Here is a 24,120-nt window from a genome sequence, read left to right as displayed (position 1 = left end):
ATACATACATACATACATACATACATACATACATACATACATACATGCATAACTACATACATACATACATACATACATACATACATACATGCATAACTACATACATACATACATACATACATACATACATACATACATACATACATACATACATACATACATATTAACACAAAAAAAAACAACAACAAAAATACAAAAATACCAAAAAAAAAAAATACTACTCTACTAGCTAAGCATGAAAAACGACGGAGCCTACTTGAATTCTTGAGAATCGAGGAGGAGAGCACTTTGAAAAAATGCGTTTTATTTAAATTTGCAGCAAAGCGACAAATAAGCTTCGTCTGCGTTTCGTATTAGAAAACAAACATGCATGCATACACTAACACACACACACACACACACACACACACACATATATATATACATACATATATACATATACATATAATACTTATATGCCTTAGTACAAAATGATTGTTTAGCAGATATGATAAAAGATGATATATAAAATAAATTGTATTATTTGGAAAACCGAACGATTATCTATATATATATCTATATATTTGCTACAAACACAATTTAAGAATTTCCATTTATTCGAATTACAATTTACACTTAAAAAAAAAGTTCTACTTAAGTTCTATCCAGAAATGAAACTTTGGAAAAGGAAAGATTTGGAATCCTTGTGCGGATCTCGACCTTATGCATTATTTTATAATAGAGGCTTATTAAGAGGATTAAAAACAAATTTTGTTAAAAAAACATTCAATTCTACTTTAAAAAAAAAACCTAACCTCAATGGAGGTCAAAATCTTGCAACAGAAATCTTGTCAAGTTTTCTTTTAGTTTTTTTTTTTTTTTAGTGCTAAATATTATTAAATTGTTAAATCTAACAAGAAATAAGCTTACGTTTTTATTTTTTAGCTATATTTTTCAATATGTGAGGTTATGTTTCGCAGCAATTTTTAGTTAAAGTTCTTAAAACAATATTTTGACTAAACAATATAATAAATATAGATGACCTTAGTAGCTAGCACTCCCTGCCTTTTGTATTATTATATCATTTATTATTATTATTATTATTTTTTTTTTTGTATAATAATTAATCACGTTAATAAATAAATATAAATGTTAAACACAATGTTTCTATATACAAGTGCGGGGCATATACATATTTGACGAACTGTAGTTCGATATTCGAAAACAGAGAGAGAGAGAGAGAGGGAGAGAGAGGGACAGACAGAATGGCAGAAAGCAAGCGAGAGAAGGACAGGGAGAGTGAGAGTAAGTGGGACAGGGAGAGAGCGATATAGAGAGCGAAAGAGAGAGAGAGAGAGAGAAGGTAAGGCATGAAAAGTAGGAAAGAGAGAGAGGGATAGGGAGAGAGAAAGAGAGAGAGAGAGAGGGATAGAAGGAATGGCAGAGAGCAAGCGAGAGAGGGACAGGGAGAATGAGAGTAAGTGAGACAGGGAGAGAGCGATATAGAGAGCGAAAGAAAGAGAGAGAGAGAGAGAGAGAGGAAGGGAGGAAGGGAGAGAGACAGAGAAGGTAAGGCAGAAAAAGAAGGAAAGATAGAATTATAGGGAGAGAGAAAGAGAGAGAGAGGGACAGAAAGAATAGCAGAGTGCAAGCGAGAGAGGGACAGGGAGAGTGGGAGTAAGTGGGACAGGGAGAGAGCGATATAGAGAGCGAAAGAGAGAGAGAGAGTGTCTCTCGCTTAACAAACTATCTGGAGAGCCCGGAATGATGGGCGTCTGGAGTTGAGCTCAGTTTGTTATCAAAATCGGATCGAGCGTACTTTTAGCGTAAAGATGTTCCCGCGATAATATGGGACATTATCTGTATGCTCTTGGAGGCGTCACATAGGCCGTGTCCGGCGGCGTCTGCCTGGGCTGCATCCGTATGTAGCTGGAGGCGAAGTCGACACGGGCCGAGGCCGGCTGCTTGAGCGGCACGGAACCAAGCTCCGCCGCGGGCAAAGCTTCGGTGCGTGACGCCAACTGGATGGGCACATAGCCCGTTTGGGGTAGCATCACGTTCAGCGGCTTGAAGTTGCCATGGAGCACGGCTGGCAGCTGCACAAGCAGGGCACAGTCGGCGCCAATGCTGGTCTCTGCCATGATGCTCGGCGGCAGCTGCTCCGGCCGTTTGCTGGGCGGCAGCAGCTGCTCCCGCAACTGCAGCTGATCCCGCTCCCCCTGCTCCCCCTGCTGCTGCGGCGGGCAGCTGTCCACGCCGACGGGCAGAACGACATCAATGTCGGACATGGTACGAAATTTGCGCACAATCATGTATATGAAGACGCCAAGCACGACCAGAGCAACAATGCCCTGGAGATTGTGCATCCAGTCGACTTTAGCTGAAGGATTTGGGCTGAGGAGCAGCGTGCCATAATGCCATTCCAGCCAGTAGATGCCGCCGCTGCCGGTGCTATGCGGACCATAATTGGCCGAGACGCCCCACTCGTACGCGTCCAGGCGCAGCCTGGCGTTCCCGTAGTAGCAACTGGTGGGCAGCAGCAGCTCCATGGACTCAATGGCCAGCGTCTCGTTGCAATGGCTGCGATCCGTCACATTCGTGCTGCACCAGTAGACCGTATAGCCGAGCAGATCGTCGGACTGCTCCGGCGGCTCCCAGCTCAAGCTGCCCGCCATTTTTGATCTGTTCACGTTCCTGGGTATACGCTTGCCGGGCTGCACCAGCTCCGGTATCCGTAGCTGGCTGTTGTTCGTCGACAGTCCGATCGCGTTCCGACTGTGTATCACGACTATGTAGCTTTCCTTGGAGGGCTCCAGATTCCGGATGATGGCCATATTCGACTCGATCGCAGTCTCTGCCTGCCTGCAACAAATATATATATTATATTCTATATTCATTTGCGAACCGATTCGAACGCCGTGAACCGAACCAGTTCGCATTCGAATTGCGAGCTTGCAGCCCTGGCAAATCGATTAATTGATTGGTTCGAATGCAAATTGATACCCTGTATTCGCAAATGTGCTCAGCCGGGTATGATGATTTTGTGCAAGATATTTTTGCCCGACAATCGATAGCTTAGCCCGTTTGCCAGGCAATCGATAAAAAATCGTTAATCGTTATCGAATCGTATTAATCGAAATTCTATTTTTTTTTTAGCAAATCTCTTAGGTTAGAAATATCTTAGCCAGAATCGTCGAAATTAATATGTAGCTTCTAGAATTGTGTATACAAATAAGAAGTAGGTGCAGGGTATTCGCTAGCCGGGCACGCCCGTTGCCTCATGAAATTCATCTAATATTACGTGCCGTTTTGCGAGCGTGAATTGGCACGTAATTCATGATTAATTACGGAAAGGCCCTATTTGTTTTTATATTTATTTGTATTATTTATTTTCGGAATAGGTTTTCAGTTCAGTTTCAGTGCTCGACTAGTAGATACCCTGCACCCAGAATTTCCCTATCCCACTCGATATTGGGGAAATGGATTCTATTTATTATTATTATTATTTCTTTTTTATAGGTTTTTTTTAATTTTCAGTGCTCGACTAGTAGATACCCTGCACCCAGAATTTCCATATCCCACTCGATGTAGGGGAAAAGGATTCTATTTATTATTATAATTTATTATCGAGATACGTTTTCTGTTCATTTTCTGTGCTCGACTAGTAGATACCCTGTACCCAAAATTTCCCTATCCCACTCGATGTAGGGGAAAAGGATTCTATTTATTATTATAATTGATTTTCGAGATAGGTTTTCAGTTCGTTTTCTGTGCTCGACTAGTAGATACCCTACACGTAGAATTTTCCTATGCATGGATTCTAGCTTAACTTCGGAGCTTAGAGTGCGATCTTTGGGAAGATTGCAGGGCAAATCTCTGGAAGACTTGCTTTTAACCACACGGAACGAAAGAGTAGCAAGAATTTCGTGCAGTGTAGAGGCAACGCAAGCTGCCCGATAAGGACTGTTCACGATTGTTCGGAAAGCTGACTCACTTGACATGCTGGTCGTCGCTGGCCCTGAGCACGTGCACATGGTAGTCGAACAGTGGACCATTCTGCTCCAGCTTGCCCAGCTGCTGCCAGTAGACGCGCAGCTCGTCCGGCTGCTGGGGATTGCGATGATAGCCCGTCGGCCAGACGGCGGGCGGACGTGCCGGCAGCGCGGCCATCGTGCGAAACGTATACTCGAACGGCTCGCTCCAGTGGGCATCGCTGTCATTGTAGCGCCGCCAGAGAAGCAGCGTATAGTTGTAGTAGGGATACGGCAAATGGGTCAGGCAGGTTTCCTGCCAGATCGAGTTGTGCTGCTGCAAATGCGGCTGCTGCCAGCGCCAGCCGGTGAGCTCCGCTGGCAGCAGCTGCATCTTCCAGTCGATGTGGTAGCCAATGTGATTGGAGCCATCGCTGTCACGCCAGGCCAGGCACAGCGCCGTGCTGTTCAGATGCGTTACGGTGGCATTTGTGCCCGCCGGCAGCAGCTGGATGCACTGCGCCCGGCTCAGCCGGAAATGCTGCTGCTGCAGCGGCTGCAACGGCAGCCGATCGCGCATGCTCAGCGTCAGGTCATAGAAGTCGGCGAATCTGTCAAAGTCCGTATGCCCAATGCTGCAGTGCATCAGCTCCGCGTTGGCGCTGTGCGCTCGACACTCGAGCTCCTTGTCGCGATGCCGCAGCCAATAGCTGGTCGTCATGTCCACCTGCCGGCTATATGGCGGCCGGCTAAAGCTGCAGTTGAGCTGCCCGCCAGCCTCTTCTCCGTGGAAGCGACAGCCAAAATCCTGCACCTGCAGCCGGACGCCCACCATGAAACGGGCGGAGCCGAGCGTCTGGCCATGGCACAGGCACTCGTAGCTGTAGGCGCCCAGATGCTTGGGCTGTGCCGACAGCTGTTCATGGTAAACAGTGGTCGCATTAAGTATGCGCACGCTCAGATTCGCATTGCGGCGCGTCTGCATATAGATGCTATCGATGCCGTCGCCCTCGCACAGCGCCTGCAGCGATATCAGCTTGTCAAACGAACAGCTCACATTGTACGCATCGCCGGCGCGCAAATCCAAGCGGGACACCTGCACGCGCACTGTGTCCAGGTGTGCGGCATCTTTTGCCAGGCACTGTGCCCAGGCCAGGCACGCGACAAACACCAGTACAAGACGCAGCCGGGCCGCGAGCATTGCCTGGACCTGATCTCGATAACAGCTACCCCCGACTATATACACAATATATATAATATATAGTATACAAATTTGAATGATGTGCGAGTCGAGCGCATGGAACGTCCGTCAATGTCCGCGTTTATTTTCAACTACACGCTCGAAACGCAGCTCGTAATCACTTGAAATGTATGTACATCAAGCAAGAGGTTCTAGTCGGGTGCTCCCGACTAGGCGATACCCTCAACCCTCTTCTACCAACATCAAGTGCATATATATATTCTTATTTAGAAGCTAGATGTCAAGTTTGCTGACTCTAGCTCTTATTATTTACCAAAATTGGCCAAAAACAGGTTATCGATATCGATTTTTATCGATTTATCGAAGTAAGTTATCGATTGTCGGAAACAAACTCGATCTGCGCGGAAACTAGGAACTTATAGGTTCTGTGATCCTAGCGTTCATACATACGGACGGATGGACGGAAGGACGGACGGACGGAAGGACGGACGGACGGACGGACGGACGGACGGACGGACGGAAGGACAGACGGACGGACGGACGGAAGGACGGAAGGACAGACGGACGGACGGAAGGACGTACGGAAGGACGGACGGATGGAAGGACGGACGGACGGAAGGAAGGACGGACAGACGGACGGACAGACGGACGGAAGGACAGACGGACGGAAGGACAGACGGACGGAAGGACAGACAGACGGAAGGACGGACGGACGGAAGGACAGACGGACGGAAGGACAGACGGACGGAAGGACAGACAGACGGAAGGACGGACGGACGGAAGGACAGACGGACGGAAGGACAGACGGACGGAAGGACAGACGGACGGAAGGACAGACGGAAGGACGGACAGACAGACATGGCTAGATCGACTCGGCTATTGATGCTGATCAAGAATATATATACCTTATGGGTTCGGAGATGCTTCCTTCTGCCTGTTACATACATTTGGATTTTGCACAAATACAATATACCCTTATACCCATTTTGAATGGGTTCAGGGTATAAATACGAGCATATATATATATATATATACGGGCGGCAATACGATCTGCTGTATTTTCTGTAATTCCAATTTCCATTTAATCTCGCCCTCGCTCGCTCTCTCTCTCTCTCTCTCGCTCGCTCTCTCTCTCAAAAACCATGACGATTTTGATAAGCCAGATTCCCTAAAGGCGCAATCAATATTTTACTCGAAATTCGACAAAAAATTGTATTATTAGACATTTTTGTAAACAACTTTGATCATTTTTTTCATTCACAAATCATTTCGAACTTTCGATTTCTGGCAAAACATCATTTAATTACAATATTATACATATATATATCTGTTATATATTTTTAATCTTTTACAGTTTTAATAAATAACAAAAAGATTTCAGACTTGAGCTGGATCGACTCGCCAAAGCCCCTTCTGTGCATAATATGCATAAAGCCCCCATTATACCCTTTAAATGGGCTTTACAATTGTTTCGAGCCAAATTCGAATAGCTTTGGGCCTGACGAAGCTTGAATACCCTTCCTGTATATATATTTCTATATATATATGTATACATAGCTATACAAAGAATATGATAATACTTCTGACGAAGCTTGAATACCCTTCCTATATATATGTATACAGAGAATATGATAATACTTCTTGGTTTGACGAAGCTTGAATACCCTTCCTATATATATATGTATACATAGGTATACAAAGAATATGATAATACTTATTGATCTGACGAAGCTTGAATACCCTTCCTATATATATGTATGCATAGGTATACAAAGAATACTTCTTGATCTGACGAAGCTTGAATACCCTTCCTCCATATCTAGGACTACCAAGAAATTTATAATACTTCTTAGTCTGACGAAGTTGAAATACCCTTTCCGTCTATGAAAAATTTGCAAACATGAGCTATATATATACCGCCGATTGCTCCTATAGCAGCTATATTTATAGTCATAAAAAAAAACAAAGACTTTTTCAAGCAAGAATTCAATTTGTAACCCATTTTTTCTATGAGAGCTATATTATATTGTTTCTTTGTTAAACTGATTAATTTGACATTTTCTCACAGTTATTTAAGATAATATTTTGTAATTTAAGATAATCTGAGAAATAAATAGCTGAGAGCTCTTCCTCTTCCCAGGCGTTACAAAGCATGTGACAAAGCGCAAATACCCTATGCTCTGGCTTAAGAACGGCAGAAATCACGTTTGGCACGCACATAGAGCATATATTACATATATATATTATATATACTCTAATAATGCGGCACAATTTATTACCCAGTTTCGATTGAAATAAATTTAACTTACTTAATTTGCTTTTCCCCCAGTTAAATCACGCCCGACAGAAGTCCGGGCCTTGCGTCATATATATATATATATATATATATATATATTTATAGTACGCAGAAGTCGTTAATCTTTGCTATAATAAGAGTTCAATTAAAGGTCTTATTCTTATAAATTTCAAGGAATTACCGCGGCACAGAATTTACAGGATGCACAGCTTTCGATTGGAAATTCAAATGAAAAGATAACATCATTAATTAATTGAAGAAAAATTCGTAGGAATTGCTTTTTAACAATATGTTCTCGGAAAATACCAGAGATAATCATAATCATAATCATTGATGTCAAGCGCTTCAATTCCCATATTCGTAATGTTCTGGAAAATGCCAGAGATCATCATTGGGTTAAGTCAAGAGCCAGAAAACCCCCCGTAAATACTTCCCAAAATGTTTGTTCCAAAACTAGAGCTATATATATATATATGTTTTGATATTGTAAAAACTAGAAACTAGAAACTAGGCGTTGATCGGTTCACAGGGAGAATATGGAAAATCCAAGTGTTGCAGTCATGGAGTTGGGAAATTTTGACCTACATATGTCCATAAAAGATATTTGTGGGTACCATTTCTACATGAATTTTGACCAAGAATAATTGTTGCAAGATTTTTACATACATACATACATACATGCATGCATGTATACATACATATGTACATATATACATACACACATATGTTCATACATACATACACACATATGTACATACATACATGTGTACACACATACATGCATACATGCATACATATGTACGTACATACATACATACATATGTACGTACATACATACATTCATATGTGCATGCATACATACATGTGAACATACATACACACATATGTACGTACAAATATACATACATATGTACATACATGCATACATATTTACACACATGCATACATCTTCACAGACATACATATGTACATACATACATATGTACACACACACATACCTACCTACATACATACATATTAACAAAAAAAAAAAAAAAAAACAACAAAAATAAAACAACAAAAAAAAAATACACAAAAAAAAAAGCACCACTCTACTAGCTAAGCATGGACAAGTGCGGAGCCTACTTGAATTCTTGAGAATCGAGGAGGAGAGCAGCTCGAAGAAATTCGTTTAATTTGAATTTGCAGCAAAGCGACAAACAAGTCGGCATGCATAGATATACATACACTTACAAGCATGCATACACTAATACACTCACATACATACATACAAACATATATATATATATATATATATATATATATATATAAATATATCAAATTTTATAGCTGCCATAGGAACGATCAGACGCAAAGTAGTTTCTTGTTTGGTTTAAGTTCAACTGAGCTATGAACCAGCCACGCCTTCTTTCGAAACAAACTCCTCCGCCTTTGCTCTATGGCCGAATCCTTGACCCAAAACATAGATATCTATATCTATAGCTAGCTCTTAAAGAGATCGAGATGCGCTTAAATAGGCATGTCTCAACATCGATCGGATATGATGCCAGACACAATGCTTGAATACCCTTTAAATTGAAATGGAACATAAAACCTTTATCAGAGAAAGGCCAACCTGAGAAATATGAATTGAGCATTATGTTTTGCGTTTCTTTTAAAGTAGTTGTCATATAATATATAAACATATACATGAATCTATACGATATATATATATCTTGATATATATATATATATATATGTATATTCTTAAATCAGCTGGACGCATCGTTCCTTTTATAAACGTTGAGCTTGATCTCTTTTTTGTTTTTTGTTACATATAATGTATGTATATAGTAGTAGTAGGTAGGTATATAAAGTTAATTATGCATAAGATAGTTAATAAACAATACTAGAGCGTAAAATACATTAACCTCGATGTGCCTTACAAGAGCCTAGCACAGTGCCTGCCAAAAAAATGTGTGCCACAACGAAACAACAAAGAAAAAATTCAAAACCGGCGCGAATACAAAATTCAAATTAAACAAATTAATTACAAATACAAATTCAAATTCGCAACTTAAACGTGACAAATTAAAAAAAAGTAAAAATAAAGAAAAGAAATTGTTCCTTTTTTTTTTAAATACAAGTGGCCGGGCTGTGCGAGTGTGTGTGTGTGTGTGTGTGTGTGTGTGTAGCTGGGTGTGCGTGTGTAAAAAAAATGGTTGTGCACATGTGCAAAATGAGCTGATTTATAGGTGTAATTGTCATGGAGTGTTTCCCTCGCAGTTCAATGTCGCTCTCCCTCTCTCTTTCGCTCTCTCTCTCGCTCGCACTCTCTCTCCAGGTGTGTGTGTGTGTGTGTGTGGAAGGCAATAGTAGCTGCTAGCTGGCTGCACTGGCCACAAACGAATCTTTCATTTGCCGCCAACGCAGCAAAATCTCTCTCTCGCTCTCTCTCTCTCCCTCTCCGGCTCTCTATGCTGCTCTGCTGCTGATCCTGTCCAGCTTAGAGCATATGACGATTGTGCGCCAATGCATTCAGATCCTGCGGCGTCACATAACCGCCAATATTTGGCTGCAATCTGTGCGTCGTCTGTTGTGCATTCTGTGCCGCCGTCGCCGCGCTCTGCTGCAGCGCAGCTCCGGTTGGTTTCATCAGACCGTTGCGCTGCAGCTGCTCCATGGCCGTATAGCCAAAGCCGCTGGGCATCAGCGTGTTGGTTGTTGTGGCAGGTGGTGGCGGCGGCGACGGCGACATTGGCGACGATGGCGACGACAGAGCTGTTGTTGTTGTTGTTGTTGCTGCTCCAGTTGCCGATGTGCACGCTGACACAACTGTTGCTACTCCAATTGGCGCCGGGGCAGCTCCTGCTGCTGCTGCTGCTGCTCCTTGTGCTGTTGTTGCCGGCTTGAGCTTGTGCAGATCGGCGGCCTGGACATAGTTGCTGGACATAGTTGCCGCAGCGGGCGCCGGTGTTTGTCGCGCTTGGAGCACCTGAACAGGCACATAGCCGCTCAATGGCATTGTCACCAGCATCGACTGCGGCTGCGGCTGTGGCGGCGACTGAGGATTGGGCAATGTGTTGGCCATGCTGCTGTTGGGCGTCGACCAGTTCATCATTTTGGTGGGCTTTATATAGCCGCTGGGCGTGGCATTGCTGTTGCTCGTCTGCAGCTCCGTGGCGCCCGCCTGCCCATCATCGTCCAGCAGCAGGCCCTGGCTCATGGACATATAGCTGGCCGGTGGCCGCCTGGCCATCGCTGGCTCCTCATAGTTGTTGCTCGAATTGTTGGCCAACAGCAGCTTGGAGCTCTCGTTGCCGCTGCTAAAATCGTGCGGCATATCGTGCGGCGAATATATATTATAGTCCGGCACCGGATCGATTCGAGTGCAGACGATGCTGCCAATGCCGCCGCCGATGCCGACGCCGCCGCTGCCGCCGACGCCGCCGATGCCGTTGCCGCTCATCACGCCGATCTCGATGGGCTTCTTGAGGGTCTCGACAATGCCCGGCGGCAGCACCAGATCAATGTCCGCCATCTTCTGATACTTGCGATAGCCCGTATGGCAAACAACGCCCAGCACAATCAGGGCGACAATCACCTCCATGGAGCTGACGAGCAGCTTGGTATTGCTCGGATCCGGCGAGCAGCTCACCTCGTGCTTGGCCCAGCTCGACTTGTACAGACGATACAGGCTGGAGTTTTTGTACGTCTGGATGGCGTTCCATTCGCCATCCGTTAGCGGCGGCTGGGCCACGCACTTTTGCGTTTGCCCCAAGCGCCACATCGTATTTTCAGCTGTGATTTCTGGATGCAGCGGCTCCGCATTTACGGCGCGCACCTGATAATGGAAACGATGCAGCGGCGTACAAACGGGCGTGGCCATCACACAGGTCAAGTTGGGCCGTGCGCTCACATAGCTCAGGGGTTGGCCAATCACCGTGTTGTTGGCATTGCGCTCTATGATGACCACCTCGTAGAACTCAAGACGTCCAGCCGGGCGCTGCGGTGCCGTCCACTCCAGCGTCGTGCTCAGCTGTGTGTTCTCCACGTGCATCAGCGTGGGCGGCGAGGGCACTGCAAAGGGCATTGGGCAAACGTTATTAGTTATACTCTCTATACAATCAAAACTGGAGCCATGCATCGGACAAAGCGGTGGGCATACTCAATCTCAACTCGACTCGAACTCTCAAGCATCGAGCCATGCAGTGTTCGATTCAAACGAAGTTCGAAGTGCTAGAGTTTTTTGTTGTGCCAAGGCAACGTTCAAGTCAAACGGCTCAATTGTTTCGATTCAAACGAACTTCGAACTTCTTGAGCTAGCTAAACGAATCGTGTTGTGCCAAGGAAACGACCGACTCAATTATTTCGATTCAAACGAAGTTCGAAGTGCAACATGTTCGAGCTTAACGGTTGGGCCAAGCAAACGAAACAATTGTTTCGACTTAAATGAAGTTCAAACTGAAACATTTTTGAGCTAAACGATTCATGTTGTGCCAAGGAAACGATCGACTCAATTGTTTCGATTCAAACAAAGTTCGAACTGCAACATGTTTGAGCTAAACTATTTCTAGTTGTGCCATGTTCGAGTCGAACGACTCAATTGTTTGGCTGCAACTCAAACAGTTCGAGCCGAAGAAATTTGTGACGTATTCGCAACTTAATGGCCCGTCGCGATGCAGAGCTCTAGCTGGGACTCACCTCCGACTGCGGTGCGAAAGCTGATGACATTGCTCGGCTCCGAATAGAGTACGGTCCGTGCACGCAGCACAATCTCGTACTCAGTGTAGGCTGTTAAATTGTTTAGCTCATAGTGGATGAGCTTCTCGGTATCGACCAGCTGTTCGGTAAAAGCGCGCAACTCAAAATGAAACGTCTTATTATTATGTTTAACGGTGCCAAGATAATCGCGCAACAGTCCGTTCGCCTTCAACGGCGGCTTCCAGGCGAGCGTCACACTCGAGCTGCTACCATTCACCTGGAAGAGCTCCCGGGGCGGAGTTGGAGCGCCCTCGTTGGTGCGCCAGATAAGCTCATCGCTGTATTTGCTGGCACGTTTCAGCGAATACATGGACATCTTGATGCCATAGTAGGTGAACGGTTCCAGATCGTTGATGGTATAGACGGTGACATCCTTGGTCAGCTCCTTGGTGGTGCAATTGTCCGCCTTGCCCTCGGAGCGCTGGCAATAGGTCAGATTGTAGCCGCTTAGGATGGCCGCACAGACGCCCTCGGTGCCCCATTTGACGGTGAGCGATGTATTGGTCACATCATCAATGGCCGGATCCATTTTGGCCAGATCATCGTTGCCATCGCCCGTACAGGTCACCCAATGCATGCCCGTATTGCGGCCCAAATAGTTTGCCGATACGGCCATATTCAATGACGGCGACTGACCGCTCGCCGTGCTATACTCCAGCCGATCCGGAGCCACATGCTCGAAGTGTATGGAGCCATTGCATTTGGACAGCAGCGCCGGCTTTGCATTGCACCAGAAGACCGTATAGTCGATCAGCTGAGAGGTGTTCCTCGGCGCCTTCCAGCCCAGCGTATAGCTTGAGTTGTTCGAATGATAGACACGCTGGATTTTCATTGGAACGCGCAGACTCGTATCCTCGCTGCTGATCATCGGTATGAAGAGGCGACTCGCCTCCACGGATGTGTTCACATTGTTGCTGCTGCGTATGTAGATCTCATGGTTGGCATCCTGTATATAATTCTCAATTGTGGCCGAGTTTGTGTCCACCTTGATCCTCGAGGGGTCGCTGTGCAGGTGCAGAAAAGAAAGTGAAGGCATTTTTCGTTTAGTAAGATCTCGAACAGATGTTAGTTCACCTGATTTCTCAGGTGATTGTAAGCCTTAAAAGTGGCACAACTTGCACTCGATACAGTTTCAATAATTTTCAAGTAAACGCTTTAACGAAGACTTGAGATTTCTCAGGCTTATAACTAGCGCACAATTAAAGCATACTTTAAATTTAATTTACATGATTAAACCCTTTTTTTTTGGGGTTAACACATTACTTTTTCAGCAGTAGGTAAGTGTAAAAATCAGCACTTGATTGGAAGTTTTGGTATTGAACTGAAAGATTTCGACAGAATTTTCGAAAAAGTCATTTCGAAATATACGAAATATCCTGTAATTGGTATTCGTATAGATAAATGAACATATTCAGTGATAAGTCAATTGTTCATTTGATTTAATCGTTCACTCAATCATTGGATTGAGCTTGAGCAACTGAATTGAGCAAAGTGAACGACTGAACGAGTGAATAACTTAACGAAACGTTTGAAACGTTCACGGACGGAACGACTGAAATAATACAAACGTTAACAGAAGTAGTCGGGGGGGAAGTATTTATGATAATTTTGGTAATTATGTATATCGTTCATTTGATTGAATCGTTCAATCAATCAGTCAATCATGAACGTGAGCAACTGCATCCAAGGAAACGAGTGAATAAAATTTCTGAAAATGAACGAATGAATTTGTTCATCAAACTGAACGAATGAATTAGTTCATTAAAGTAAACGAATGAAATTGTTCATCGAAGTGAACGAATGAATTTGTTCATCAAAGTGAACGAATGAATTTGTTCATCAAAGTGAACGAATGAATTTGTTCATCAAAGTAAACGAATGAATTTGTTCATCAAAGTGAACGAATGAATTTGTTCATCAAAGTGAACGAATCAATTTGTTAATCATCATGAATTTGTTCATCAAAGTGAGCAGAAGTACAAAGAGACTTACATTGATTTGTTATGATATGATATACATATATGATATTATGTATCAGGGCCTGGTTCTTTTGTCTGGTTAACTGTTATCTAGCCAAAGTTTCTATATGACATTCGGTTATCAGTAATCAGTCTGTTTGTGATGTAAGCCATGTCGAGTTTCTGTTTCTGGCTACTGTTCTGCGCAATTGTGATAACGCAACAAGTTCACGAATATTCGGACAAACAGCCAATATGCAATATACAATGTGTGTGGCTGACATGTCTACTTACGTAAATTGGAACATAAATACAATTCGCAACCCACACACACACACACACACAGTCAGAGACACTTGCTGGGATAGATACATGTGTATGTATGTGGATACGTAACGTGCACAGATTTCTCGAAAAAAAAAATGTTTATTTTTAAAAATTCCTTGAATTTCTGCATGTTTGGCTGGCATTCATTACGTTCCTGCTTTTTCTTCTTAACTTTTTCATTTAATGGGGATAAGTCGTTTAATAAGAAATGCCTTTAATAACGTCAAAGCAAAGCGCGAGCAGCTAACATGAGCACACCGCACTCCAAATACCCTTACCTACTATTTCTAGGCTAGCTAAATATATGTTATAGTCGTTCGGTAAGTTTCGGGTTTGCTAAAGATATCATGAAAGACATAAAACAATTTCCTTTCAAGAATTAAGCTTATAAAGATTTGAACCAGCGTGTTGTGCAGACACAATATCTGCTCAACATTTGCTTTACAAAAAAGTTAGTTACAAGAAATCATGAAGGACATAAAACAATTTTCATACATTTTCGAACTAGTTCAAACTTTTTCAAGATTTGAACCAGCGGGTTTTGCAGATATCAAAACAGCTCAACGTTTGATTAACAAAAAGTTAGTTACAAGAAATCTTGATTACATTCAAGAAATACACTTTAAAACCAACTTTATAAAGATTTGAACCAGCGGATTTTGATTGATATGGCAACGCTGCGCAACTAATTTGCAGATCTATGGGCTGGGATTTTGATCAGGAACATGTGCATATATATTATATGGACTCGCAGCTGTCTCCTTTAATGCGTTGCATATCGCATGTCACAGCTAAAATAGCCGCTGCAAGGGTTACATAAAACGAAACACGTGCGCGCACACAACCACACACATGCACCCCCCCCCCCCCACTCCCCTTCCACCCTCCCCGCCCCACTCCGCCCCCATGCACATGTATGTATGCTATAGTTAGATGAAAATTTGTGGAAATTGCTCAATGTTCCAATGCAGTTCCGCATCAGACATGCGAGCGTGTGTCTCTGTCTGTGCCTGTGTGTGTGCACATGCGCAGATACACACACACACCCACACACACCCACACACACTCACACCCACTCACACACATACATATTTAGTTCTAATTCAGCTTAAATAACGTCGCTTGACTGCAATATGTCTTATGGAAAAAAAAAAGAGCAATAACAAACAGATGCCACATACATCACATCGCATACATCTAAATATAGCTACAGTGGTCGCTCGCTAAGTGGAATTAGCCAAAGTGGCATTGTTCAGAAATAGGCAACGGGAGGATTGTTCTATGACGCGGTCGTGTTGCATCTTAAAGTCATAATTTAAGGCACATTCAATTGCTAAAAAGTTCAGCTTTCTAGCTCCGAGGGTTTTGGCTGTACGTCGATCATCAATCAGTCAGTCAGTCAATCAATCATAACTAATATTTTATATTTTTAAATAGAAATGAAGGCTGCTCGGCAAATATTAAATTACTAATACAATTTGGCTTCGGGTATATCAGAAATCGATGTCCTGATAAGCTGTGCGCGCTGTCAATCAGTCAGTCAATCAATCAATCAGTGTGAACATGCAAATTTTATATTTTTTAATAGATATGAAGGCTTCCCAGAAAATATAACAATTTTTTAAAAATTGACTCCGGGTAAATCAGAAATCGGTGTCCTGATAAGTTGTGCGCGCTGTCAATCAGTCAGTCAGTCAATCAATCATAGCTACAATTTTATATTTTTTAATAGATATGAATGCTGCTCGGAAAATATTAAATTATTTGTACAAGTTGAATCCGGTTATATCAGAAATCGATGTCCTGATAAGCTGTGCGCTCCGTCAATCAGTCAAATATTAACCTATTTGTATAAGTTGGGTCTCGGGTATATCAGAGATGATTATTAATAAATTCAACTTCAACAAATTTGTGCACACTTTCAAAATGAAAACAAGGTGGCAACCTTAGCTGTACGCTATCAATCAGTCAGTCAATCAATCAGTCTGGACAAAAAGTTTTTGGTTTTTTTAAATAGAAATAAAGACTGATCGACAAACTATTTGTATAAATTGGCTCCGGGTATATCAGAGATGATTATTAATAAATTCAACAGCAACAAATTTGTGCACACTTATAAAATATGAACAAGGTGGCAACGCTCTGATCAGCTAGCATAAACAAACATTTTGCGAATTACTTCGAAATCGATTGCATTATATTTGAGTTTTAAATATTTGCATATTATTCAATAAGGCAATATTTAAATGAGAGCCCAAAAAACTGGTTGTTTATAAAACGTGGCCTTGCCAGAATTTTGTTTTTAGTACGAAGCTATGTTGGCTGCGCTGAATACGCAGAGAAACAAGGGGTATTCGTGAGAAGTGGCGAAAGCGAACGTTTACACGATGCACGCTAAACGTGAATAATTAACAATAAGACATTTAGTTGGAACTAGGCACACACGGTTCGTTGGAAATATAAAACGTTTGAAAAATAAGTATTCCTCGTTAAAAATTACATTTTTTTTTTTTTTGTTTTTTTTTTTTTAATAATTCAAAACAATCATGTCATTTGAAAACGATTTCAGCAGAAAAACTTGCACTTTTGAGTTGTCTTGAAATTATTTAAAATTGAAAACAACAGCTATAATTAATAACAATTAGGTCTCATCTTATAAACATGTTACTCACGAAGTTTTCTCGATTTCTGGAGACACATAAGCAACGTAAACTTTGAACAAAAAACTGATATGATATATGATATATATAGAATATGCCTTCTGGTCAACTCCTCATCAAAAGAGGAATACGTGAAGTTTCAAAGAAGATAGGTCTAAAGACAAAGTTTATGCAGAAATAACATAATTAATACTACGTACGCCCGTTGGAAGAATATTGTAATAAATAACCTAGTAGGAAATCTTACAGAACCGGATAAAGACAGCGCGAAGATGAAGAACCGTTTATGGTAGTTTTTACTGTAGAACAATAGCTTCAGCTATAATCTGAATGCATATATGTAATCACGATTAAGGTTATTCGTATCAAGAAATTATAGAAAACTCGAGAAACAAAATTTGAATGTGTTTTTTTTTCAGTTAATGACGTTTAAAGTAAAGCCAACTTATTTCAGCGAAAGATTAGTAATCAAAATAGCTGCATTTCCTTGCTAATCACGTTTAAGGCTCATCGTGTAAACTTACAAAAGCTACTTTTCATGAATAACTTATCACAGCGAAAGAAAAACGAATAGTTTGTCAATATAGCTGCATTTGTCAGCTTATCACGTTTAAGTTACATCGTGTAAACTTATTTTTTGCAACAAAATGTGTTCTAAAGAAATCATTAAAGTTTTGGATGCATGCTCTATGCATAATAGAATAATGTATGTGTTAATAGAATGAATGTGCAAGCTTATCACGACTGAGGTTCATCGTATAAACGTTCTACTACTGCGGTTTGGGATTGAGAGAAGAATGTGCAAGCTTATCACGACTGAGGTTCATCGTGTAAACATACTTTCCGCAACAAACTGCGCTCTAAATCATTAAAGTTTTGGATGTAAGGACTATGCGTAATAGAAGAATGTATTAATAGGATGTATTTAGAGGCTTATCAGGACTAAGCTTCATCGTATAAACGTCCTATTACTGCGGCTAGGGATTACTCACGTGATTGTGTTGTTGCAGCGATACTCGCTAACGATATAGGTAAAGTTGTCACCATTCAGTTCGTGCTTCGCCAGCTGCTCCCAGTAGAGGGTCAAGGATTCGCCCGTGGAGTAAACGTAGAAGCTGCCGTTGGTCATGCGCGGCGGTCGTGCTGGCCGCTCGGCGACCGTGCGAAATGGATAGCTGAGCGGCTGGCTCCAGCGGGATTTGGTCTTGTTGTTGCGCACGCGCAGCTCGAGCAGATAATTGTAGCCCGGATAGGGCAGTTCGGTCAAACAGAGCGTATCCTTGGCCGCCGACGAGCTGTTGCGCCACATGGGCCGTTTTATGATTGGAAAATTCTCGGGCGTCACGTGCACCTGCCACAAGACGCCGCCAATGAAATTGCTGCGTCGCGGCATCTCCCACATCAGGCATATCGAGTCTTTGGTGCGATTTAATACCTTCAAATTCTGTCCGGGTCGTGCCAGTATCATGCGCTCCACATTATCCACCTTAATGTCTTGGCTATCGTTGCCCAAACTGTTGGCAATATCCAGATGAAAATAATACCATTCCGGAAACTTTTTATACTGTTCGCTGGTGATGTTGCAATTGACCTGCGGCGATGCATCAAAATTACAGTCAACATAATAACGATAATTGGTATTCTTCTCCGTGGTAAAGCTGATATTGTATTTGGTATTGATGCTATTCCGTGGCGCCGTAAAATTACAAAACATATACTCCCAATCGTAGCTGGTGCAATCGAAATTATCAACCGGCAACGGTTTGGTGCCAACATCCACCTGGGACGAGAACATGCCCATCTCCTTGCACATGCACAGATATTCGCCCTCCTGATCGGACATGTTCGTGAACGACAACAGAATTGTTGTATCGTTGATCAATTGCAAATCGGTGCCATTGAAATATTCGCGACGACCATTGATGTTCGCCTTGAAATACAGATCCGATACGTTGCAGCTCTCGTTGGTCTTTGAGGAGTCAAAGAATGCCTGGTTAATGGTGCAGCTAATGTTCAGATCGCTGCCAACGGGCACCTCGGCCTTCTCGGGCACCACCCAGCCGGGCGACGGATGCTGTCCGTTTGTGCCCAGGATTTGCAGGCCAAAGAGCAGAGCAAGTGCCAGTGTTAATTGTTGCATTGTTCGTTTGTGTTTATTTATATGCATCTGCAATTTATATACAAATATATATATACACATGCATACATAATTAAGTAGATTTATATGTATATTTCTAGTGGGGCCACACTTGTACACATATTCTAAGTAAGTACACACCTTTGCTATCCGATAGACAAATACCTGTGGGGCACACACGGGAACGAGGCACTTGTTGGCACTGGTATTGGTAATTCTCAGAAACCGTTTATATATGTTACCAAAAATTCCAAGAACTGATTTTTATGGCATTTTGATTCGTATGCTCGTACAAATACTGTTGTGGTATCTTCTGTGCCCAAATTGATATTGTAACGTTACTTTTGGTTTTTTTCTGATGCTTTACTTTTTGAATAATTATAATCTACGTATTTTGTTCTTATTTTTGTTTATAGTTGCGCTTTAATAAACACCATGCAAGATCTCACTAACTCAACCGTTTACGTTGCCTTTTGCTTGTCGTTTGCTTGGAATTCCAGACGCAGTGTGACCGGCCGGCTTTAAAGCGCCATTCTCATTTTTACGACAAAAAAAAATACAAATATGCGCAGCCGCACGTCTCAGAAGCAAACATATACTCTCATTTCTGTTTATTATTTGAATTCGATATTTTTTTTTTTTAATTCATTCATCATTTTTACGAAAAGCAGCACAACTTTCATTTGGATACGTGCCAAAATTGTGTTTAGTAGTACATATATAACGAATGTCGCATATAATATTTTTGTATTTTCATAGAAAATATTTAAAACTGCGTCACTCGGTAGTTGAACGTAGCATTTAATATGTGTGACCAGTCAGGATATGGCAGTAACAAGATGAATTTTGTATTTGGTTTTGGTTTTTTGTAGATTGCCCGCCGCTGGTCACACTACTTTTATGTGACTTATATATATGTGTGTGTGTGTGTCGTATGTGAGAAAGTGACGAATTACTTTTCATCAAATGGAAAATAATTTAGTTTGAAAGCACGTATAAATTTCAATAGGCGATCACAAAAAAATAGAAAAAATAAAAAAAAATATAAAAAACTTGTGCAAACATAGCATTATATTAAGAAACGCATAACTAGCGCTGAAAAACAATCAAAATGGCCGAAGGCGGTAGTAAGCGCATCAACGTGGTAGTTAAAACGCCAAAGGACAAGAAAACTGTTGAAGTCGATGAAGATTCTGGAATAAAAGATGTGAGTACTAAATAAGTGAGCTGTTGAATGGCCTGTTATGGTGAAATTGCCGGGGAATGCAGGGCACTGGGCGCTGGGTGCTTCAATAAAACAATTATTGCGGCTAACATTGACGAGGGGTGGACACACTTGTCTCTTGTGCACCACGTATTTTTTTGTGTGTGTGCCCGTGTAATTATTGAAGGTACAGTGCATTTTTTTTCTCTCTGGAAGGATGGCAAAGTGCACATACGCGCTGTCGCGTGCGTAAGAGTGTGCCCATGCGAGTGAGAGTGTGAATATATATATGTATATATGTATTTGTGTGTGTGTGTAAATACAACGATGGGGTAACATTGTTAACCAACAGTTTTTTTCTTCTTCTATTTTTATAATTTATTTTCTTTTTGATTTCAACATAATTAACATTTTGTGTTTTGTTTTATTTTTTTATTTTTTTCCGAACAGTTCAAAATTTTGGTGGCACAAAAATTTGAGGCCGAACCCGAACAATTGGTGCTTATTTTTGCGGGCAAAATCATGAAGGACACCGACACGTTGAAGATGCACAACATCAAGGACAATCTGACAGTGCATTTGGTGATAAAGGCCCCAACGCGCACCAATGAGACACCGGCACGTGCGCCGGCCGATGTGCGCCAAACACCGTTTGGCCTTAATCAGTTTGGCGGCCTGGCCGGCATGGAGGCACTTGGCGCCGGTTCGAATACGTTTATGGATCTGCAGGCCCGCATGCAGAATGAGCTGCTAAATAATGGAGATATGTTGCGTTCGCTGATGGATAATCCGTTGGTGCAGCAAATGATGAACAATCCGGAGACAATGCGTCAGTTGATAACATCAAATCCGCAAATGCAGGATCTGATGCAACGCAATCCGGAGATATCACATATGCTTAACAATCCCGATTTGTTGCGTCAAACCATGGAGCTGGCACGCAATCCATCCATGCTCCAGGAGCTGATGCGTTCGCATGATCGTGCCATGTCCAATCTAGAATCGGTTCCGGGCGGCTACAGTGCCCTACAGCGCATCTATCGTGATATACAGGAACCAATGATGAATGCGGCCACCGAATCCTTTGGTCGCAATCCGTTTGCTGGCCTCGTCGAGGGCGGCGGCGTCGGAGCAACAGCTGGCGTTAATCCACAGCAGGGCACCGAGAATCGCAATCCGTTGCCAAATCCGTGGGGTGGCTCCGGTAATCGTACCGGCAACAATACCCAGAGCAACAATACTGGCCCAAATAATCGCGCCGGCGATCAGCCGCCTAACAATGTACTCAACACACCGGCCATGCGCAGTCTGCTCCAACAGATGGCTGATAATCCGGCACTGATGCAGAATCTATTGAATGCGCCGTATACGCGCTCAATGATGGAGTCCATGTCGCAGGATCCGGATATGGCGTCACGCCTGCTGAGCAGCAGCCCGCTGCTATCGAACAATCCACAGCTGCAGGATCAGGTGCGCCAAATGATGCCACAGTTTATGGCCCAAATGCAGAATCCGGATGTCATGAATATGCTTACCAATCCGGAGGCGATCAATGCCATACTACAGATCCAACAGGGCATGGAACAGCTGCGCACCGCTGCACCCAATCTGGTCGGCACACTGGGCATACCACCACCACCGCCGGGCGTTAACAATGTTGCCGATCCGGCCAGCGGCGATGGCACCGCCGCCACAGCTGCGACCACCAACAATGCCACGCCCAATAATATAGCTGCACCGAATTCGAATGCCACGAACGCAGCGACGCCAACTTTGGCGCCTGGCGGCGGACCAAATGCGCAGCTCTTCAACGATTTCATGATGCGCATGCTCAACGGCATGTCCAACAATGCGGACAGCACGCAGCCGCCGGAGGTGCGCTATCAATCGCAGCTGGAGCAGCTGGCCGCCATGGGTTTTGTTAATCGCGAGGCCAATTTGCAGGGTACGAACACAAATATATCTATAGCTCCTTATGAGGCCCTTGCAGCACATATCATATATAAGCCTGAACCGAGTCCATGTAGCCGTTCGTCTGTCCAGACATTGGACCATCTCATCTAGCTGTCGTAACTGAGATTTACCATGATATATTCTGACCAAACTAAGCTATTTTATTGTCTTACAGTCTCACAGTCATAGATGTCGTCTTATATGGGAAAAATCGATCGGAACAACTTTCCGGATGCTTCCCTCTTGCCCAACTACTGCACATTTATATAGTATGTGGACAGTTCTTTCGTCCTTACTTCAAGCAGAGCCTAGTCTTAGCGTCAGGAAAGGGAAATGTGGATAGATCTATTATCTTGCTTCAAGCAGAGCTTCATTTGACCAGATGCTTTCCCTTTGCCCAACTACTGGACATTTATATAGTATGCGGACAGTTCTTTCTTCCTTACTTCAAGCAGAGGCTAGTCTCAGCGTCAGGAGCGGTGAACTTCCAGATGCTTCCCAACAACTGGCTGGAGCTTAACATAGAATGTGGATAGTTCTTTTGTCATTCTTCAAGTAGAGCTTCATTTGCCCAGATGCTTCCCCCTTTCCCAGCATTTAGCTGGACACTTATATAGAATGTGAATAGTTCCCCCAAGCAGAGACTAGTCTCAGCGACAGAAGAGGAATACTTTTTCTAAGATCATTTTGTCTAATGAAATGTAATCCTATAGTCTAGTCAGAGTCCCAGAGGTTTTCTGATTGAGGACTTACGCATTCTAATTAGAAATGTATGTGTCTGCAAGGGTATATCTTATTCATTGAAATCGACATGTTTATATATCTTGTTTTGTTTTTTTCTTCTAATCCTTTAGCGCTAATTGCCACGTTCGGGGATATTAATGCGGCCGTGGAACGCCTCTTGTCGCTGAATCAGTTGTCCCTGAGTTAACACTGTTAAGGCGCACGCCTTACGTACACGCCAAACGCAAATATCGTCTATATATATACATATATATATATATATATATACGTTCATATATATGCATGCATGCTATGTGTACATGTATATATATGCGTATACAAAATATTAACTGCTCTATCGCAATTGTTAAACCTGATGCACATGCGCCCCGCCCCTATAAAAAAAAACAAAACAAAAAACAACAAACCCCAATCGGGGCGCTTGGCTCAGTCGAAAAGTCAACGCTGCTGTTTGCTGATAAACCTTGACACACACACACACACGCACACACACACGAACACACACACCTAGCCTAAGCGGAGCAGATGAAGAAAATTCGCCTGGAAGCCTATAAGCTACACTCATACACTCACACACACACACACACACACGTTTGCTTCTAAATTTCCACACACAAAAAAAAAAACAAAAAACCAAAAAAAATATATATATATATACAAATAATATTTACAAAAAAAAAAACAAAAAAAAAACACATGCCAAAGTCTGGGGCAGAGTATTCAACAGTCGGATATTGATAATATAACAATTTTTGTTGTAGATAACAATTGATGTGCAAAATGTAAAACTTAACAAAAAAAAACAAAGAAACAAAAAAGGCGGTACAACTTGAATGCATATATATAGTATATAGTATATAGTATATATATATTGGGGCACACACACAGACACACACACGCGCACACATTCACAGGAGCAGAAGGAACCGCAGAAACAACTCGTCGCA

At 42.7% G+C, this 24,120-nt stretch overlaps 3 protein-coding genes across 3 annotated transcripts; 1 reads left to right on the top strand and 2 right to left on the bottom strand.

Moving 5' to 3' along the window:
• Positions 1-1,597: 1,597 nt before the first annotated feature.
• Positions 1,598-5,151, bottom strand: LOC115768995 (cytokine receptor). The gene is made up of 2 exons (XM_030713703.1): positions 3,974-5,151; positions 1,598-2,841 (listed from the first exon to the last, which is right to left on the bottom strand). Exons 1-2 carry the CDS (start codon positions 5,149-5,151, stop codon positions 1,836-1,838), a joined length of 2,184 nt encoding a protein of 727 aa, XP_030569563.1. The 3' UTR covers positions 1,598-1,835.
• Positions 5,152-9,577: 4,426 nt separating this feature from the next.
• Positions 9,578-19,734, bottom strand: LOC115769011 (cytokine receptor). The gene is made up of 4 exons (XM_030713722.1): positions 19,414-19,734; positions 18,128-19,302; positions 12,131-13,194; positions 9,578-11,506 (listed from the first exon to the last, which is right to left on the bottom strand). The coding sequence occupies exons 2-4, from the start codon at positions 19,300-19,302 to the stop codon at positions 9,933-9,935; spliced, it is 3,813 nt and encodes a 1,270-aa protein (XP_030569582.1). The 5' UTR covers positions 19,414-19,734; the 3' UTR covers positions 9,578-9,932.
• Positions 19,735-20,203: 469 nt separating this feature from the next.
• Positions 20,204-23,802, top strand: LOC115769010 (ubiquilin-1). Its single transcript, XM_030713721.1, has 3 exons — positions 20,204-20,479; positions 20,927-22,421; positions 23,284-23,802. Exons 1-3 carry the CDS (start codon positions 20,384-20,386, stop codon positions 23,358-23,360), a joined length of 1,668 nt encoding a protein of 555 aa, XP_030569581.1. The 5' UTR covers positions 20,204-20,383; the 3' UTR covers positions 23,361-23,802.
• The last annotated feature ends 318 nt before the right edge of the window (positions 23,803-24,120 follow it).

This window comes from Drosophila novamexicana, unplaced genomic scaffold (genome assembly GCF_003285875.2).
Source record: "Drosophila novamexicana strain 15010-1031.04,08,12 unplaced genomic scaffold, DnovRS2.1 tig00002159-arrow-arrow-pilon, whole genome shotgun sequence".
NCBI classification, from domain to species: Eukaryota; Metazoa; Arthropoda; class Insecta; order Diptera; family Drosophilidae; genus Drosophila; species Drosophila novamexicana.
The sequence above is the reverse complement of the archived record's forward strand: the minus strand, read 5'-3'. Positions and strand labels throughout refer to the sequence as shown.